Source organism: Anser brachyrhynchus, assembly GCF_964034855.1.
Source record: "Anser brachyrhynchus genome assembly, chromosome: 5".
Lineage (NCBI taxonomy): Eukaryota > Metazoa > Chordata > Aves > Anseriformes > Anatidae > Anser > Anser brachyrhynchus.
The window spans coordinates 42,514,389-42,534,896 of NC_137699.1; the positions used below are offsets into that span (position 1 = coordinate 42,514,389).

General features: G+C 45.5%; 1 protein-coding gene across 2 annotated transcripts in view; it reads left to right on the plus strand.

Annotated features, from left to right (window-relative positions):
• IFT43 (intraflagellar transport 43) overlaps positions 1 to 20,508 on the plus strand; it is a 46,369-nt gene that overhangs the window by 12,662 nt on the left and 13,199 nt on the right. For both annotated transcript variants that reach the window (XM_080595634.1, XM_080595635.1), the window contains 3 exons: positions 4,689 to 4,756; positions 17,294 to 17,326; positions 17,724 to 17,770. In XM_080595634.1, the coding sequence (XP_080451760.1) occupies positions 4,689 to 4,756; positions 17,294 to 17,326; positions 17,724 to 17,770 (148 nt within the window). The remainder of the gene's footprint in view (positions 1 to 4,688; positions 4,757 to 17,293; positions 17,327 to 17,723; positions 17,771 to 20,508) is intronic.

Below are 20,508 nucleotides of genomic sequence, written 5' to 3' on the forward strand. Positions count from 1 at the left end.
AGTGGCTGGCAGGCAGGGCAGTTATTTTCAGCTTTCTGAGGTTATCTGCTAGCCTTCTGATGACATCTACTGAAATAGCATTTCTGGTCAGCTGTGTTTCCCAGCCTTTCTAGTCGTGTCCTTCCTGCTTGGCTACCTTGATGTGGATTAGGGACAGACCCTGACACTCGCATAGGAAATAATTTTATTGAAAGCTTTTCCTTTTCTTTCCACACATCTATTTCATGCTTTGAATTCTCCCAGACCCAACTGAAGGAAGTAAAAGAACTGTAGAAGTGGTGTAGATGGATGGGAACGCTTCTGTTAGTAGGTAGCACAAGGTAGGAGCAAATTGGGTGAGAGATGTTTACATCTAGGGGGGATAGAAGGGGCATAGCCCTGTAACCGTGGGTTTTGAGGGATTTCCACCTGGTAATGCCCTGCTCACGGAATCAGGTTGTTGTGTGATGCTGTGGTGGTTTCATGCACGAAAGAGCAATAACTCTTGCGGCAGGTTAAGGTGTCGGATGTTGCAATGTGCCAACTTCTCAGCAGGTACACACGTAAAAGGACTAGTTAGATGGAGCTGACCATTGTTTTAGGGAAGAAACTCTTGACAACTGTTTAACAATGAGCTCCTCCATTACGTGCTGTGGTGGATAATGGAGAATATTTGAAGCCCCCCCAAGAAATGTTTCCGTCTCAGTAGCAGTTTCCCTTATAAAGGAAGGTCAGTGACTATGAAGAATGACACATCATGAAAGAAATGAAAATCCAGTCTTTTCTACTAGGCATTTAAGACATGCAGAAGTCCTTGGAGGGGATTCATCACAATCAGATGTGTTATTTCTACTGTCTATGGAAGTGATAAAGAGGGCTAGCAGAGATGGGCTGCTCTTTGCAAAAAAAACTGGGCTTGCCTAGATCTGGAAATTGAACCCTTTTTGATATCATTTGTGCTCTGAGATCTGTGTGGATTGTGAGTGTTATGTAGCTGCTTAGAAGCTATTTGACTTACAGCTCCTTAACTGGCAACAGTCAAAACTAATTAATCAGGCTTGTTTGTGAACATTTGCTTTTCCTCAGTCAGGGGAAACTCTGGCAACCTACTGGAGAAAAGGAAGCTCTAGTCTGGACATACTCCTTTCTTTCTTTCTGCTCCATGGTCATGACTAGGTGAAAACAGGACACAAACCACACACAAATCTCACCATGTTTTCATATGGGGCAGACCACAGATCCTACACATTTTAAGGAGATGTACAGCATGACAGAAAGATTGTATGTCCTCTGTTGCATACTGTCAATGTCATTTGAGTCCCTGCTTCCCTGCACAGGGTGCTTGCTGTTACAAAGGAGTTGTCATGTTGATGAAGGTAAATTAATTCACATTTCCAGACCCTCCTGAGAATCTGAGGGACCCAACGTGTCCGTAATCTGCCTGCGTTGTGGTGGGTCTTAACAGAAACTTTGCTGGATCCTCAGGACCCACAGAGACACGGGTTAGTTGCTTCCGTGAGGGAAGCAATATCCAACTAGCACCTTCAAAACAGCAGACATGATCTGACAAGTATGTTGGAAATTTCTGTCTTAATGAGGAAGCCAAATTAGAATCGAACACCTGTCTGATAAGAAGGGGCCTGACTACAGATAAAGAAGAAGGTAGCGTTTCTGCATTAATGCAAGAGAGATGGAATTCAGGCTCACCGAGCAAGGCCAGTCATTTTTCAAAGGAAGAGATAAAATCCTGATTATGGTGGTAGTATGAAAGTGTTGGGAAGAAGGCTTGGGAAATCCTGCCTTCATGAAAATGGCACTGAACTGAATTTCTGAGAAGAAATAAAATAAGACCATGGCAACATGCCCATACAAGCAGACAATCTGCAGAAACTAAGGTACGGAAAATCTTCTGGAGATAACTGGAAAACTTAAGCAGAAAAGCAAACCACAGCAAACAAGTGGTTAGTTAGTGGTGTGGTTGAGAGAGGACATGAGAGGACACTGTTGTCAGGAGCTGGTGGAGTCTCAGTGTTTTGAATGCTAAATTGCTTTGGGTTCATAGCTTTATATAATAAAACTCTTGCCCAAGATATAGCACATAGTACCAACAGGTGCTAATCATTTAAAGCCCACAGTCTTTTTCATCAGAAAAGTGTGTTCAGGAGCCTGTTTGCTCCATTACAGAAGAACTACATCTGCCATTTCTGCCCTGCTCCCTCTGGGCTTGACATTCTTCTCACTTTCTCCCTCAAGCTCTTGCTTGCAGCTGCAAGGTCCCTAACCATGACCACATTATCGCCATGCACGACGTAGCATTCTCAATTGTAAATTACATTTTAGAAATGGGAAGGCATATGAAGGTAAGTTTATTTACTTGACAAAAGTGCATGTGGCGTGTGACCTTATTATGGCACTTTACAGGCAACTGACGAAGAAAAACTATTTATCCTCGGCTGACAGTTAACATTGCCTTTCCTGTTGCTAGTGCTCCTGTGGGCAGTTCGAAAAGAATTGCCTGATTTATTGCAAGAGGAATAGAAGGCCTGTAGGTATATGTGAGCTGTTTGTCAGGGTCTGACAGACATTCGCGGTTGCCTGATGCGTATGATCGATGGGAAAACTTTATAAAATTGGGAGGATGTTGGAATCAAGCCCCTAATCACAATGGAGCCATGTCCTGTGCAAGCACTGGGGCAGTCATTCTCAGCACCCTTTCATCTGGAGTGCCCAGCTTGACTTATCTTGGAGTTAAAGACTAGTTTTGGGGATGGGGTTTTTGAATTTGCAAGTACATGGGAATGCTCTGGAGATGCTGTTTTCCCTCAGCCTTCCGCCCAAGCTCTTTGGCAGCACGTGTGTACCTCGGTGTGCCTTTGCGAGGAGTTGTAAGGGAACGTGGGCCGCTGCTGATCTGGGGGATGGCGTGCTGGGAGGAGGGAGAAGGGTTGTTTGCATGGGAAGGATCAGCGTGGGAGGGAGTGTGTTTTTGAGGTAGGGGTGTGTGTAATGGGAATAGGGATGTTTATGTGGGCACGCACGCCCATATGTGGTGTGTTTTTCCCCTTTTTCCTGGGCTCTGGGTGTGTCCAGATCAACCGAATTCAAAATGCTCCTTTTTTGGCACTGCAGCCTCTTCTCTGGTTTGGCATCTTAAGAATCTGGGGGAATCATTTAAAGATCAGAAAACTCCATTCACTTGGGCCCCCGAAGGCTTCACATTCTGTGACATGGCCATTCCAGTCGGCTGAGCTCTGTCCCCTGCGGATGAGCCCATATAAGGAGGCTGTTTCCTGCGTTTCACGCTCCCTGCCTGTCCCTCTGCCCTCCTGTGCTCCCTTTGCCGAAGAAAGCTGGTATTTTGGGACTGCGGCTCCTGCCTCATTCCTGCTCCCTGTTTATTTTTGGAGAATGACTATTTTTGCTCCTATCAGGGAGCTATGCAGGGTCGTGCCCCTTCCCTGCAGCAGGCAGCGGCTGCCCCTGGCAGGCTCTCTTCATTTCCCACACTCACAAACAATGCTTCTGCTTCAAGAAATAAACACGGGAGACCCCTACCATCAGGGGTTAGCTCAGCCCCTTCCTCATCTGTGGCAAGAGACAATTTGGCTTTGGCTCGGGGCTGACCCCACCACACATGCAAGCTCCCCTCTGTGAAGTCAGAAACCCTCAGGAGTCACCCAGTCTGTTCCCTTTCTTAAAAGCTGTGGGAGCCACATGTCCCCTCTCCATTTCTCTAGCTTAGACACCTTTGCATTGACCATGTTTTCCTCACTTTCAGACATCACTTTTACCCAATTATCCCTTCTTCCAATGGTCCTTTCACAGGTCTGTGCAGCTGGGCACCATCAACTGGAAGCTACATAAACTTAAGTTCATCCACGGGGTTCACCTTGCTCCCCTGCTTTCACCACTGCCTGCCACACAAACCACTGAAGACACTGCTGTACGAGGTGCTTCAGGCAGGGGGCTGAGCCCCAGACTACAGAAGACGATGGGCAGCTCCCACACGGTGCGCCCAGTCTTTGAAAATTCCCATCGTAAGCCCCAAGCTGAATGCTTGTCTTCTCTTGCCATGTGGCGGAGTGCCACACAAGACAGTGCAAGAACATAGCAGGGAGTGTCTTTAAGCTCCAAATGAACTTTCCCTTTAGTGTTTCAGAAGTGGTGGTGGTGTTAGGGTTCGTCTCCCCTAATTTTAGAGGTCTTTGGTGTGTCTGTCCGTATCTGAACTTGTCGTCTAACTTCCTATTCTAGCCCATGGAGAAAAGCAGACGCTTTGAGGGAACGATTCCTCATCTAAAATGAGTTGTCTAAAAGGTGTGCTGACTGACCTGTGCCCTAGCAAACATGTAAAATGCGATGCTCCTAGCTGAAATGTGAGTGTAGGTAATGAAGGTGTTCCCCATGAAACGTGCCTTGAACAGCGCGTCCTCTGCGGATCAAATCTCCTTTGTGTCTTGGGCAAGTCAAAGACACACAGACCTGCAACTTGTCAAGATGTTGACAAGTGGTACATCTTTTGCTTACAAAGACACTTAAAAAACTGTCCTGCAATATATCTCTTCCTTTTATTTATGATTAAACAGCATCTTAAACATTGTCTCTCAGTTTGGTAAGTTGTTACTTTAGTATGTGCGAACCTGGTGTCAGAAATGGCTTGACTTCGGCTTGACTGGAGCTGGCTGTAACGTGTCTCTCCTCTTTTAAAGGATCCACCACCCAAACCCCCACGCCGGCAAGGAGGCTGGGCAGATGATCCTGTACTGGCACCTACCAAGTGAGTACTCACCTCTTTTTTTATTAAGAGCTTAGGCATGGATTAACTGAACATCACTGGTTGGGCTTTACTGCCGCAGGCATTGGAAAAAAATATTCTGAATCTTGCAGATGGCCTGTATCTCCGCTATCCTTGTAACTCCTTGAAACCATTTGAAGTGTTGCTCTTGCACGGTTCCACTAGCAAATGCTCTTTATAATTTGACACTTCTGGCTGGGCTCAGAAGTGTGTACACGCCTATGTCTGTGAGAGTTGGTGTGTTCCTCACCTGGTGTAGTAACTGAAAGGAGCCCAAGAACATAATGAGCATGTTAAATACAGGAGCTGGTGGGGTGGGATTTGACTGCCTGCATCCTTTCCAGGAGAGTGACACATGACAGTGTCCCACTGACAAGCGTGCAATGAACAGTTCGGGATTTAGTGATTAGCCTTGACAGTAAAGGTCAAATTTGTCAATGTGTATGTGTGTATGGGGTTGTGCTATAATGGAGATGGATGGAGATGGTCAGAGAGAAGAGATGAAAGAAAAAACTGTACAAATGGTGTAATGTATGTTGAGAAGCCTGATGCTTATGAAGGACATCTAATAGAAAGGAAATATTCAGACATGCTAATAGAATGGGTATTAAAACCAAAAGATAGTTCAGACTAGGAGGAGATTTCAATCTATTAATTATTTTTTAAGCTGTGAAGTTATGCTGGTGTTATATTTTCTATTCACTGAACTGAAGGCCTCTGCCATGGAGCGGTATGAGATCGCCTGTATACATTAAGGCCTATAGTAAGAGTGTATATGTCTGGACATGTGCTTTGGAGGCACTCAGATTTCTGGAAAAGTCATATATTTTCTTTCCTGGAACCCTGAGAATGGGACAGAGCATCCAGAGACCTGTTACGTAGTCGGTATTTCTTAGGAGGTGAGAAAGGTTGTCGATATTCTGGAAAACAGTACTTTTCTGGGAAAATGATCGCTCTTTGTTTGTCTCCGAAGAATAAATCAGCTCTTTGTAGAACCAAGTAGAAGCTTTATGGAAATGTGATAGCAGAGAACAAGGGTGAATTGCATTGCTTAGGAAAAATAAATCATGTAATTGGTGGCTACGTGAGGGACTGGATAGGAGCTAATATAGTTATTCAAGACTGAGCCTAATGTGCCCTGAAGGACAGTGTGTGGGTTCCTAATGTAATGGCACTGTGCTGTGTGCTACTCTAGGATGTTTTCCATGGTTTAACTTCAGCCTGATCTGATAGATTGCAGTAGCTGTCAGTGATACCTCTCTAGCATCCCAATTGCACGGTTTATAGATACAGCAGGTGCTTGGAGTAAACGCTCCTACGAGGTTGGACACAATTCAGCTGAAGAAGCAGAACAGGAGCTAGGGGGCTGCAGACCTTTCTACCTGTATGACCCTGCCCAGTGGGATGTGAGATGAAGACGTGCCCCTTGCTCTTTCACGCATACAGTATCATGCCTTATCTGACAGCATTCTCTTCCTTTGTATTAAGAGCTTTTATGGAATGCATTTTATGATGGCAAGTCTTGTTCTGACTTTCTTTAGGCATAGGAGGGATGAGACTTGTACAACCATTTCCCTGACAGTTCTTTCCTTCAGCGGCGGATTCTCAACAGGGTGATCTCTCTCCCTCTCTCCTTCTCTTCCTCAGAAAAGTCTGAGATGCTGGCCTGTGCGGCTGTCTTTGTGACATATCCCAGAGTAAAGCCCTCATGTGAAAAGTCTGAGTCATCGGCTGATGTCATACCAATGTTGCTGCAGCTTTCTTGTTTCTGTTTTCTCAGGCTTTATCTCCCCACAGCTTTTCTACCAATTTGACTCAGTTTGGAAGCCCATCGTGTTGACTTGCTCCAATTTCACTAGGGGAGATGTAATTACACTAGAATAACATGCTTCTTTGGATATATCTGGTGCAGCTATAAGGACTCCTGTGCCAGTGTAACTGAGCCTACGCTTGGGAAGCATACTGCTTTCAGTAATTTTAAGTAATTTCAAACTGACAGTATTGAAATCCGTGATCTTTTGCTTAGAAAGAAAGGGTGAGCAGAGTGGCTGCAGTTCAATTTTCTATGTTGTGTGAATATGTTGTAGGTCAGATGGGATACTGCAGCCACTTGTGAAGTACTCTTGTCACTGTCTGTGTGTTCTCTTCCCTATTTGAGGTCTAAGCTTTTAGTTCTGTTTCTGACAGATTCAGCCAGTTGCAACTGCATACTTGTTGCTTTCCCTGCAGGGATACTTAAACTCTTTTCTGCTGTATTTCTAGTTCAAAGTCTTATCAGTGTGAAATGATGATTTGAAATTGTATTTCCATTTGGGACGTGTTAGAGTAGAATTTCATTTGCAATGTGGTTTTCTGTTTTTTCTACCTTTGCTGCTCCTTTCTAGTCCCCTACCTGCCCAGATCTTGTCATACCTAGGTAAACTTGCAGATATTCTCACCATCTTGCTGGTTCCTTCCATCAGACTAGTGCTGTCTCAGACTATTCCAAGATAAGAAGAGGAGGAGACCCCTTAAACTTTTCCAGCCTGTAACTGGTTTTAAAATTAATTTGCACAGATTGTGTGGAAGTAGGATAAAGTAATTTTATCACAAGTCCCCATAGCATAGTGTCAGATATTTAAATTCCCAACTATTGAACTATTGAAATGGTGTCTTATTTTTTTTTTTTGGATAAATTTTCAAAAGTCAAGCATGGAGAGATTTCTTTGAACTTCCAGAACCTCTGTAAAACATCTGTCATTACTAGGAGTTCCATTTTGTAAATATGGGTAATAATGAGTGCTGCAGATAAGCGTCTGAGCAAACCCTCAGACTTGGCCTCTGCTATCAGCAAATAAATGGTGCAAAATAGTGACAGAAGAATTTTTATTCCTTGCTGAGAGGGCCCTCTGCAACTGAAGCTGCTGTACTTATTTTAATTTGTACAGAGAGACAACAGCTCTCTGTGAGAAGAGGCAGTCCCCTTGCTGCCCCAGCAGTATTGTAGCCGCAGTGTTACAGGAAAGGGGACCAGCCAAGAACCTAGGCAGCCACTTGGGTCCTAGTACCCTGCTGAGATTATATAAATAACAGTAATTACATCAGATTTTTTCTAGAGAAGCAGCTCTCCAACCACTGGATGGAGCCCAAGTGCCATTCTGAAGGCTGTGCTGATGTCCTTAATGACATCAGTGTTGACACTTGTGACAAGCAAAGCAGAGGTTTTATTGTCGAGTTATCTCCTGCATCAGAAGGAAGAAACACAAAGTGCCTGCCAATGGGAAAAGGAAATGGGAACTCAGTTTTGCACACTAGTGAGGATTTGACAAAGGAGAGGTGCTTCCAAGATCCGTTTAATTCCAGCTTGTGCTGATCTCATCTATCAGACTTTACTTATAGCTGATTATCCTTGCAGAATTTCTTCCATTTTTGTCCCTGTTAGTATGTTTCTTTCTTTTCTTTTTCTTTTCTTTTTTTTTTTTCTTCTTTCTTTTCTTCTAGGGACACTTCCAGTTTACCTGGGTCCTTGTTCCCTTTGGTCTTGAAACCTCCCTGTGGTGAGCCCCTTAAATTTCATGCAGTTCTCCAGGCAGCAGCTGGGGTTGTTGTGGAATAAACACAGCTCATTTCAGGTGGCCCTCCAAGCAAAAAGCAAGTGCTGCTTTCAGGAGGAAATCCCTTCCAGCGCCTGCACGTGTATCTCCTCTCTTCTATAGGGATCCTGGCATTTTAGCAACAGGTGCTCCAGCCACAGCTGAAATCTCTCCTTTCTGAGGGGTAGGTCATACCGAGTTGGAATAATCAAGGCTTGTTTAGGAGAATGACCAGAACAATTTGGAACGTGTGTTGGTACAGTGTCCAGGAATGCATTTCACAGGATATCAAGGCCCTGTCAGAAGGAAGTGGATGCAGTTGGGGTGACCTTTAGAGCGGAACAGTTTTGGTAACCCAAGCAATGTGTAGACATAATTTAGGGCTCTGGAGGGTGGGCAGTGGTGAGATTGCACCCTGGAGCTGGAGGAAAGTTATTTAAGAGATTAAGGTTTTTTATGATTCAAGGTCTCTAGAGGTAGCTAAAGTTAAAAACCTCCTGTTTCAAAAAGATGGGCTTAAACTATCCTGAGTTGTATCTATATGAAATGATCCTCAAGAGTGTCTGGTTTATAGAACCTCTGGCCATCCCTGTCTTGCAAGTGGGAGTAGTAAAGTGCTCATGAGTTTCTCTATCTGGCATGGCAGAGGAAAGCTCGTGTCATTGTGTCTGCCCTCTACTCCCAGTCCAGCAATGTTGAGATAAATCTCAGGCTGGGCTTCCTTGTGACGCTGCCATGTTAGGAGCAGAGCCAGGCTTCTGGCTGTGGGGAAGACAGCAGCTTCCCTCTGCATCCTGCAGCCATCTGTGGATGTCCTCAGAGATGAGCACAGTAGAGGTACAAAGGACTGAGGCTACCAAGTGAGGGGGCACAACTTAGAAGGAGACGAAAGAAAAGGAAGTCTGATTAAGTTTTGTCTTGAAGTGTCTGTTTTTGGGTTTGTCCCTGCATTGATCTGCAAGGGAATGAGGCAAGTAATGGCCCCTTGGGGACCTTCAGGACTTTCCTCTCAATGTCAGCCGTCATTTTCAATCACCCTCTCCCTCCCAGCCATTAATTTTGGCCCAGGATCATGGGGACTTGTCCATCTATCACTCCTAATTGACACTAAATGATCTGTCAGTTTATTGATGAACGGCAGGAGTGGAATTGTCACAATATATTTTACTTTCTAACAACTCCTCCTGACAATTTTACCTTGTCCATCTCACTCTCCTCACATAAATCTCCATTGGCCTCTCATTCCTTCTCTTGGGCTGTTCTGGTGCCAGCCGCCTCCACACCATCGGCACGCATCAAGGACATCAAGATGGCGGTAAGCTGCAGTGTGCAGGCCCAGGGTGGGTTTTTTCCTCTCCTTCTCTCTCCCTCCTTTTTTTTTTTTTTTTTTTTTTTAATAAGCTGGATGTTCCAGGAATGCTAACAGGCTCTTGTCCTCTTGTCCCTCCATGTCATTGCTGGGGTGAGCTCTCCTTGGTGTTTCTGTTTAGACTCAGTAAAGATAACTGGCAGAAAAATGAAACTCCCTAAAAGACAAAAGAGTCACCTGAGAATCCCTCAGTAGCATGGCTGTGATGGGGGATTTTTTTTCCTTTTAATCCTGCACAGTGTGACTTGCAAGGGTTTCCTGCAAAGGGAAAATGCTAGGCTTATGCCCATACTTGTGTCTTTGCAGTGCTCAGAGGAACCTCGAAAAAGAGTTGGGCTTTTTTCTTCTTTTTTTTTTTAAGCTATATTTCTGCTGATGTTTTTCTTTATTAGTGAAGTTTTCTTTGGCTTTTTCCTGAAAGATACTAAGCAGCTGAAGAACTAATAAGGTTGTAAAGTCTACCTACCCTAGACAATGGAATTTGCATGACAAAACTGGGAGTCTGACATTTTGGTAACAGTCCAGGTAAGCTGCTGAGGTGGCAAAGTGTGCTCACAGTGAAGTCTCTCTGATTTTCCTTCCTTAGTTCTTTGCATCTCCAAGGAATTTACCAGCACATCCACGGGAGACCATTCTTGCTCTCCCAAATATTTTGAGTTTAAAAAAACAAAATCCTCTTGAAGACAACTTGCAACCAACCCTTTTGTATACATCAAAGCCAAGGCTAAAAACTTGTTTGGCCTTTGTAGGTCACCTCTAAATTGACTGTGAAGTCTGACTTAATGCAGTGTACCTGTGGAAAGAGACCTAAGATGATCTGATCTGCTGCTTTGACCCTATTTCCCTCTCTGTCCTCCCCTATCCCCATATCACCCCTCTACTATTCTGAAGTCCTTAACCCAAGTTCTTAAAATGCCTTCTTTCAGAACTGTGGCTCTCAGATGATAGCACAAGGTGGCACTTGGTAACAAATGCCTAGTTCTTTGGATTTTTTTTTAATTTAAATGTTTTCAGTGAGGCCAATCACAAATAAAAGGACTTTGGCCAGGTCCTACAGACTGAAGAGTTTGTTTTCTGTTGTGGGATTTGGAAAAAAAAAAAAAAAAGGCAAGCAAGCTTGGGTTCTTTTACTTTCCTTTCTAGTTCTGTCCCCTTTAGCAGTCAGTTTTTCTGTGTAACCATGGGGATCAGCAGTGTATGTTTCCCTTTAAATGGAAACTGCAATGCTCCTGTAACCTCAGGAGCCATTTGGTGTGAGAGTTGGCCCTGGTGGTTACTGGAGACCGAAGACGTGATCTCTTGGACAGGAGCCCCTGTTCTCAGGGAACGAAGATGTGTGGTGGATACCTCCAGAAACTGCAGCGCTGTTTTCCCACACAGCAGGAATTTGTATTGAGTGTTGTTGTTTTTTCTGTTGCTCGGTGGGAGCTCTGAGCAGCTCTGCTGGTCAGCTCTTTACCAGTGAGTGAGTTGGGGAGCCCTGGGAACATCTGTTACGGGGCCGCTGCACTGAGTAGGCTGAGGTTCAGTGACCCCTGTGAACTCCGTCTGTCCGCTTGTTCCCTTGTGCCAGTTCCTAAAGTCCTGCTTGCCAGAGCTTTCCTCCTTACTTGCTTCTGTTAAGCAAGCCTGTGTATTAGGACATGAGGAGAAAGAACATTTTTTGTTACAGTTTGAATAATGAGTGCCTCATAAGCTCGTTTCAGCTGGAGCTGGTTAGCCACAGCATCTATCGGGTCCTTCTTCCTCCCATGCAGTGCTCTGGGCAGTGTGCTCAACATGTGGGCCAGACACCCCAGGGAGCCTGTGAGGTGCTGGAAAGTCATCTGTGGGACCGTTGCAGGTTCCACACACGTGTGTCTGCCCAAAACCCCACTGAGGAGATGCAGACATGCATCCGTGTGTCCCAGTGTCTGGAAGCAGAGGGCTGTGAGGTGCCACGCAGTGACAGAAATAAAGGCTCCTTGTAGTCCTGGCTCTGCTGAAATTGACGGCAAAGCCTGCCTTGATTTTAGGAGATGTAGAGATTTAACTCCCTGATTTTATCATGACAAACCTGCCTTTTCCAGGCTGCCACAGGAGAGGGGGTAGAAACTTGAACAACTGAAGGGAGCCCCAAGGAAGGTGAAATGGAATAGGGGAGAAGACGGGCTGTGGTATTCCTTTCCAGCATGGGCTGTGGTCCTGTACAGCTCTGATGAGTGTTTTTCACTCCCTGTGCCTCAGCAAACAAGCAGTGGCCGAGGCCCACACTTGGAGAGCTGGGAGAGCCGATCAGTTCACGCCTGTGCGTCACTGTGGATGTGTAACTAGCTGTGCCTTAGGCTATTGAACAAGCTGCAACTCGTGGCTCACCACCCACTCGCTGCGGTGATGGGCACTAAAAAAATACTTGAGCAAGAGCGTACAATGTCCTTTTTTTTTTTTTTTTTAATCATGTTTTTCCCCTCCCTCAGGCCTAGACCTGAATTAGAGTCAGTGCCCCAGAGGCAAAAGGCTTCGTGTCTCCCTGCAGACCGAGCCAAGCCATACCAGTGGGTATGGTTTGGGACGGAAGCACGCAGGCAGAACGCTGCCCAGAACACAGCCCCTCTCTGCTCTCCCTTTGATCGCCCTGCTCTCTCAAAACAGGACACATCTCCAACACCAGGACATTCCCCCCCCCCCCGCCCCCTTTTTTTTTTTCCTTTTAGCAAGAGGGCAGCTTGAAGCACTTTTCTGGCTCCGCGTGATTCACGCCGAGAAGCGGTTCAGACACGCCAGGCCCTGTGAAACACCCGCACCCTCCGCCCTCGGCGCGCCCGCCCCACGGCAACAAGTCCCCTCACGGCCCCGGCAGCCGCCGCCGACGCCCGGCAGAGGGCGGCCGCGGCCCGCCTGAGGCCTCCGCCGCCCCCCGCCGCCTCACGGGGCTCAGCCCCGAGCGGCCGCGGCCCGGTTCTCCCCCCCTCCCCGGGGCCCCGCTGCCTCCAGGCCCCGGGGCGGAGCTGGGGGGAACCCTATGCGGTGAGGTGCCGGTCTCCGGCCCCCCTCAGCCAGCCGCGGCCCCCGCGAGCTGTGGGCATTAGGAGGTTTCAAGGACGTTTCCCCCCATTCATCCCAGTTATGTCCCCTGCTTAAAATAGGTTAACGGTGTGTAATTAAGCACTGCACATTGTCATGCCGCATAAAGATAGCATCCTGGCTGTTCTCTGAGCCCTGCTACTTTATCTCCATTTAGATCTCCGTGGTAGGCCATTAAATGAGAAAGAAACAGTTTAACGGAGATCATGTCTACATTAGACCTGCCTTTCACCCTTCAGCACGGCTCTAGGAAGCTCCCAGCCGGCTGAGCTGGGTGCTGGGGTGCCGCTGGGGGAAAGCCTCGTTTTTGAGACTCAGCCCCCTGGCATTAACACGGAGGGAGGATTCCTGCTGGCCACAACTGAGCTAACTCAGCGCTCAAGAGTGAGATCGGATTTGTATCTTCTGCCGCAGCACACAGCTTGGAGAGAAATAGGTGCTGCGTAGTAGGAGTTGTATAGCAAGGTGAACTGGGGTCTGTCGGGGGTCTTCTGCCCAGTTTCTCAGCCGTCCGACACCCTGAAACAGAGAGGGGATCAGCAGCTGGCCAAAGCCTGAGGGAATACTCTAGGATTTTGGTTCTGTTTGGGAGCACGGACAGCCTTGAAATGAAACAAAGTTTAAAGATGACAGGGTCAGTCCATGTTCTTTGGCCATCCAGAAGCAGTGGGCCTATCAGAAGGAATGAGAGAAACAGAGGTATCACTCTCGCAAAAACTGATGGTCGTTGGTATATAATATATACCGGACAATGCATTTCTGAGCACTGCTCGCAAGATTGCTTCATCCTTACGTGAATGGATGTATCTATACACACAAAGCCCTGCCATGGGAGGTTCAGGCTGGATGTAAGAAAAAAATTGTTACCATAAGGGTGGTCAAACACTGGACAGGCTGCCTAGTGAGGTGGTTGATGCCCCATGCCTGTCAGTGTTCAAGAGGCACTTGGAGAATGCCCTTAATAATCTGCTTTAACTTTGGTTAGCCCTGAAGTGGTCAGGCAGTTGGACTCAATGATCTCTGGAGGTCCCTTCCAGCGGAACTGTTGTATTGTGTTGTATTCTATAGTTCTTACACAATTGTTCATTTTGTGGATGCTTGTTGCTGCCTTCCCTGTGCTGTGCCTCCTGCTGGAGAAAACAGACCAGGGCAAGCGCACTTGCTGCTGAGAGCACAAGAAAAAGGTAGGAAATCTATCGATATTGGCTTGAGTTTACAGTCTGGATTCTTCAGTGCCTGCTTCCACTCATCACTAGAAAGCTGTGCCCTTGTGGTGGATGGGGAGGATGCTGTGTAGCCAGGCATGGTATTCCTACAGGATGAAATGTTGGTCTCAGCATGTTGCAGTTGGCATTGATAAGCTGAGACACTTCTCAGGACTGGGTACCCCACTATACTTAAAGCAGCATGGGAACTTCACAAAGAATGCCTGCAGGGCTTTCAACAGCACCTGGAGACCAAAGGGACAGGCAGGTGGCTGGTTCTGCCAGAACAGTATCTCCATCTATTGCTTAGCCCTCAGCTAAGCTTATGAAGTCCACAGGGTTGGAGGCAGAGCACATTTTAAGGGTCTGTTAACACCTTTCTTTCCTTGCTGCCTTGAAGGTTTTTAACTTTAAGACATGGGGCAAAGCTTGTGTTTTCTCTCAGGGTCACTTTGTTAGGTAGATTTAGATAATGCAGTAGGGCCAAAAAAGCAAAACATTAGTCAGGAACAAATCAAAAATATTTTGTAATTGTTTTCCAGCCTGAAACAAGGAATTAAATAGTAACATGTCATTAAACAAAACAAAAGGAAGACTCTGTGTTTAAGGCTCCATAAAAAAAAAAAAAAAAAGGAAATAGTAAGCTGGTTGGTATCTTCTTTACCTAGTAGCTTGGTCATCAAGGCCACATAGGGTTTCCTGCAATTTCTGCTGGCACTCCAGAAATTTCATACCATAAATCCCAGATAGTTCTCTACCTGTGAGCTGGTTTGAAATGCCAGTTTCATCAATTGATGCTGTTCCAAGTCATATATTAACAAACCTCTGTAGTGCAGGTGACCGAAAGCAGATGTCTCTCCTAAACAGAACAGCAGTCATTTCTAGCTCCTGCTCTACTTCCCCTGGCAGTTAAGTGCTCTGTGTAAACCATGGTACTGTCAACACGAGAGGCTGGCATCATCCACTGCCACCTTTGTGCCCTGAAGCATGGGGGCTGGGGTATTCCCCTGGAGGGGCTGACAGTGGGGCTTTAGCGTGCCCAGGAGAGAACTGTCCTGTTTGATGGGAGAGAGTCCTAACACCCAGACTCTAGCATTAAAGTGGGCAGTACTCTTGTCCTCTCCTTGCTTATGACTTTATTCCCCAAATTACCATTTTCTCCAGTACAGTGCAGCTATCTCATAATGAAGTAAAGCTATCTGGCAAATCTGCAGATAGTTTTGGGAATGCTGAAACTACACTACTTGAAATGTGTAGAAGTCTGAGTGTATTGTACAAAATATGAAAATGTGAGTGAGAGCAGAAGATTAAACCTAAGCAAGGGCATTGGGACCTGCAGCAAAGCTGCCCAGATTTGGAGTCATCTCGAACAGTAAGGTGAATTCTTACTGTGTATGTTTGCCTATTGCCCTCGATGAATCCTTTTCTAACATAACCAGGAAAAGCTGGGAACATTTTAAGTCTGAGAATGAGCGTAATAGTCTCTGCCTCTAGGACTAACTTACAACTGCCTTCCCATTGGGCCACCTGGATTTCTGCCATGACAGGGAGCTCAGGAAAAAGAAACAGAAATTGCTTATGGGGATAGCAAGGCCCTCTCTTGGGAAGTAGAAGCATCTGGAGTGTTGCACTCTTGCCTGGGGACAGGCAATGAGCAAGGATGTAAGAAGTGTGAGTACTGATGGAAAGAAAAGGGTTATTTGGGGCTGGACAATTATCAAGAGTATGGGATCATGCTAAGAAGAGGCTAGATTGAACCTCCAGGAAATGATCCCACTGTGAGGGCAAGGGTCCGAAGACAGGGTGTGGGAAGCAGTTCTGTGAAGGCAGAAGGGGGAGAGATAAGATAAATCTTGCATCATCTTTTCATATCTGTCTTTTCAGATACCATACACCAGCATGAGCTGGCAGTGGGCTCTCTAGAGCCATTCCTTCCTGTTTCCATAGTATCAGGGGCTTCACAAAACTGGGGAAAAGGATGCAACTGGACAATTGCTCCTCACTGAAAGAACGCTCCTGAATTCCCCAACTCCATTGTACTTCTGCTTTGTCATGAACCGAAGGGTGCAGATGTAGCTGAAAGCTTGGGTGCAGATGTCACTTATATGGCTGCAGTTCTGACCATAGCAGTGGATGTTATAGAGCTCAGATCACTGATTTGGTCTCATTTTTAGCTTCTCACAGACTGCAAGCTCCAAGGAGAGCAGTGGAGACAAAGGGCTTTCTCCTTCTCATAGCTAGATATCCTCTGTATCCTGCTCCTTGCTCTTACAAGAGCAGACTGTTCACAGGGGAACTAGATGAGGATGGTGGCCTGCCAGAACAGAGAACTGATAAAAAGTCTGCCCCATATCACGCAACTGCTTTGAAAGGAGCTGTGCAAGGCAATGAAGCAGCTTCTCTTGCATCTTGGTGTGTCTTGGGACAGTGCATGTGGTAGGGGAGAGCCCCATGTATCCCTTGTCATGGTGCCCTGACTTAAGGGAGGGGAGAATATTTATTCCCAACACATAGAGATGAAACTTCACTCTGCAAAATGGCCAAAGCAATCAGCGAGTGATGGAGTATCTGCTAAAAAGAAACCTGGCATTTAATTAACTTTTCAAAGTGCTGGTTCAGCAACCTCCATGTTTTACATTTTGAATATTGAACAAGCGTCCCTAATCGGAACTGAATTACTTCTGGGCTTGCTGGGGTGGAGAGCAAGGGAGCTGCCATTTGCCAGTGCCTTCCCCCCTCAACGTTATTATTATGAACTCCTGTTAACTCAGCTGGATCAACCCTGATTTACTGCAGCGACAGCGTGTCTGACCTGAACTTGGCCAGCTCAAGTGGGGCTCCTAACCTGCAAAGGCAACCAGATAATCTTTAAGCACAACCAGGGGCAGGAAGAACCTGTCGATCTCTCGGGGGTAGATAGACAAAGTATGCCTTCTTCTTCACTCCTAATATGCTGACCTCCGTACTCAGGTAAGGCAAGCTTTACCCACAGCTGATGGCAGAGAGGATGAAAAAGGATCTGAGAAACTCAAAAAAAAAAAATAAAAAGACAACAAAAAAACAGTGTGTGTTGCTCTCACTGTACCCGTGTCTGGCTGTCTTTGGGATCTAAATGATTCAGCTTTAACCTGATGCATTCAGGGACTTTGGTTCAGTGATTACTCAGAACTACTTTTTAAAGGAGCATTGTGTGGTATCAGACCCAGGTGCAGGAACTGTTTTGCACATTAAGAGTGATATAGGGAAAGGTGTGCTTTTTTAAAAAGTTTTTCTAGCCTTTTCTAAACATAAGCCTTTCCTTGTCTTACAGGTCAGGAAAAAAGCATGTGGAAGAAGTAGAAGAGTAAGTTCCCCTTGTTGCTAAGACTTCTTTTACAACTTTATATCTGTTTTCATGGAGAAGGGGCATGCAACTCTAAATTCATGTACACCAAGATCTGGAACATGGGAAGGATGCAGAACCTGGCATGAATTCATGTCGTGTGTCCCAGTATGGGTCAGGACTGGTCACTCTGTAGTTCCCTGGGTGTGGAGTAAGATGACGGCTCTGTCACTCCCATATAATGGAAAGAGGGAGAAGCATCTGCTTTCCCAGCAGATTCACACCAGCCACTGCTGTCTAAGCCATTGTGATAACCTAGGGATTTGTCTCAGGTACAAGGCTTGTGGGGAAAAAGGGGTCACAGGATGCTTTTCTGGCCTTGCATTTGAAATTATTTCCTTCTTGTGTTTTGCTGCAGCCATCGTCTCAGACAGCAGAGCCTGGAGGTATCAAGTGATGGAGGAGGTAAGGATTACCTACTTGACTGCAAGAATTGCCTTCATGCATGTCTGGGGGTTCTCCAGTAAAGTGATCAGAGGCATCTGGTTAGAAATGGCAAGGGAATGAACCACCCTGGAGGGAAACAAATGTGGTAGCTGCTTAAGTTTCCCAGCTGCTGAAATGGGGAGAGAGAGCAAAGGAGATAGAGAGGAGGAGGAGGAAGTGAGCCTGCAGTCTAAGTCTGGCTCTTCATTAAAACAGAATAACAAAAAGCCTTGGGGAAGAAGGAAAGCGTCAAGGGGACACTTTTCTCTGTGATTACTTCCATATGGAGAATAGTGCACTGGGGTAAGAAGAGAGCTAAAAGACCAATAAAAGGGTAAGAGCAGGCATAGAAAGCACTGCTGTCCCCTAGTTTAGGTGAGAGCAGGCTCTACTTAAAGCCCCTCTTGTGTTTTATGATAACACCCCAGTCTTGTGCCAGTCAGGACGAGTGCCTGCACAGTTCTCTTGGGGCCTCTGTCATGAAAGAATTCTTCATTTAAAGAATCCACTTGCCAAATGCAATATCTGAGGGCATAAGCTAAACATATGTACTGGTAGGTTATCCCACCCCATCCCTCTACAGGCTGCTGTGTAATCTACTGGACTCCTGACTTACCACTAGTTTTCTTTATAGTTTATATCACTTACTCTTCTAGCACTGGATAAACCAAGAAAATGCTCAGGAAAAATCCACAGTATGAAGTACTATAAGACTATGGACATAGAAATTCTTTAAAGTCTCTAGGAGCTTCCTAAATTTTCAAGGGCTAAGAATTTTATACTGTGTATAAAATGTTGCATCTGTAAAATATCTTCAAGTATTTGAAGAATTAGTAGGAGTCACAAAGGATCAGACATCAGTATGGTTAATGAGACTGAGTAGAAGGCTTATTTGGGTCTTCCAGACAAATTAAGCATTACAACATATGACTGCCAGAAGTGGCACCTTCACAACACTGGCATCATCAGAATAGACTTAATTTCCCCTCTGGGAAGTTTCTTGGGCTTCATAGACTTCAGCATACATCAGTGAGGCTGATAGCCTGTTCCGAATAGGTATTTGACTGTTTGCATATGTGCTGTCCTTCTCACTGAAACTTGGGCTTATATGCAGAGTATAACTTTCTTTGCTAACTAAGTGTAAAAATGCTTGCCACATGTTAGCAGCATGTGACTTTTAGTGCTCCCACACCTCAGGTAATAAGTACAGACTAGAATTGATACAGAATGTGCCATGAAGACATGGTAAGTCATAATACACTTATTTATCTGTACATAACCTATGGTTAATAGTTGATTTTGGATTGTTTGCTATTCAGAATTCATTTTTAGATTATATGTATGTGTTAGAAGGATCCTGCTAATCTTGCTGTGGTTCCTACCCAGGCAGTTTCTAGTACAGTCAGGTACGCTGGGTTGTAGATCTAATTTCCAGATGGAAAATCTCTAAACGATCAGTGCATTGCATGCTTGCGGTCCTATTTCTACAGGGAGTGCAAACAGGCTAATTCTGGGAGAGCTGCTTTCTGTGTGGGCTTAGTAATTGCAGTCAAGAAAACTGATGTACAAACAAACTCCAGAACCTAATTAAAATTAATTTTGTGAATAAGCTGAGAGATATAAATAATTGCCCAGTGTAGAAGGCAGGGAGCAGCACTGCGCAGTTGTGCTGTAAATTGAGCCATATAGGCCTGCCTTCACGCAGACCTTCCTGGTGTGGGGGTCCTCAAGGATGGGTCATGGTTATTTTGTGCTGCATAATGTGTTAGCTTGTACGCCTTAATATGAACAGGTGTGGTTGCCTGCTGATTGCTGCTGTCAACCAAGACGTTTGGATTGCCTTCCTTTAACCTGTTAGAAAGGTTAGCTCTACCATTCCATTAACATTGCTTGTCCCCCGTCCAACCTTTTATTGAAAGAATGAAAGACAAAACTGTGTGCGCTTAAAATGATAGCGCTATGTATCTGAAGTGTGCTCAGTTTTGATCATTTGTATGGCACAAATGACCAGAGGCTCAGAATTTGGAGTCTATTGGAGGAAGCATTAAAAAAGCATAGGCCCTGGACAGAGCCTACAGTTCGGCATGTGGAGAACGGAGGGAAGGTGTCACAACCAAGTGGAGACATTAGGTTTTATTACGCCTTGTAGTTTCAGAAGTAAAACTAGAATTCTCTCACTACCATTCGTACTGTGCATGAAATAGCATCTGATTACTCATCTCCATGGGATTTTGGGAGAGGACAGTTGCTTCACAGACTGTGGGAAGGCTGAGGAAAGACCAAAATAACCTGGAAGGTCGTAAGTGGGTGGTCCAGACAGGGACGTGCATGGAACCATCAGCAGTTCTAGCCACTCCTTGCAGGTGCACAGGGAAACCCAGAAGGTGCAAGTCATCCATAATGCACAATACAGACTGTCAAAATCCTACAAGTGCAGTAAGTACTTTGGCTCAGGCTTTGCTCAGAATTCATTTTCTTTAATCCATATTTTTTCTTCACATAGGAAGATAGGAATTCATATAGGAATTCTTCTTATCCAGGCCAAGAGAGCCATTTTAAAAAGGAGCCAGTTTTGAGTTTATAGGAAGCAAATAAATGTGTTTTACTAAAAGCACCATTTGCTCCTGTAAAACTCCAAGCTGGAAAGACTGATTTGAAAAAGTCTCTCCAGCAATAGTTCTGGTGTGTCCAGTTGACGGGTTTTTGGGTTTCCTACA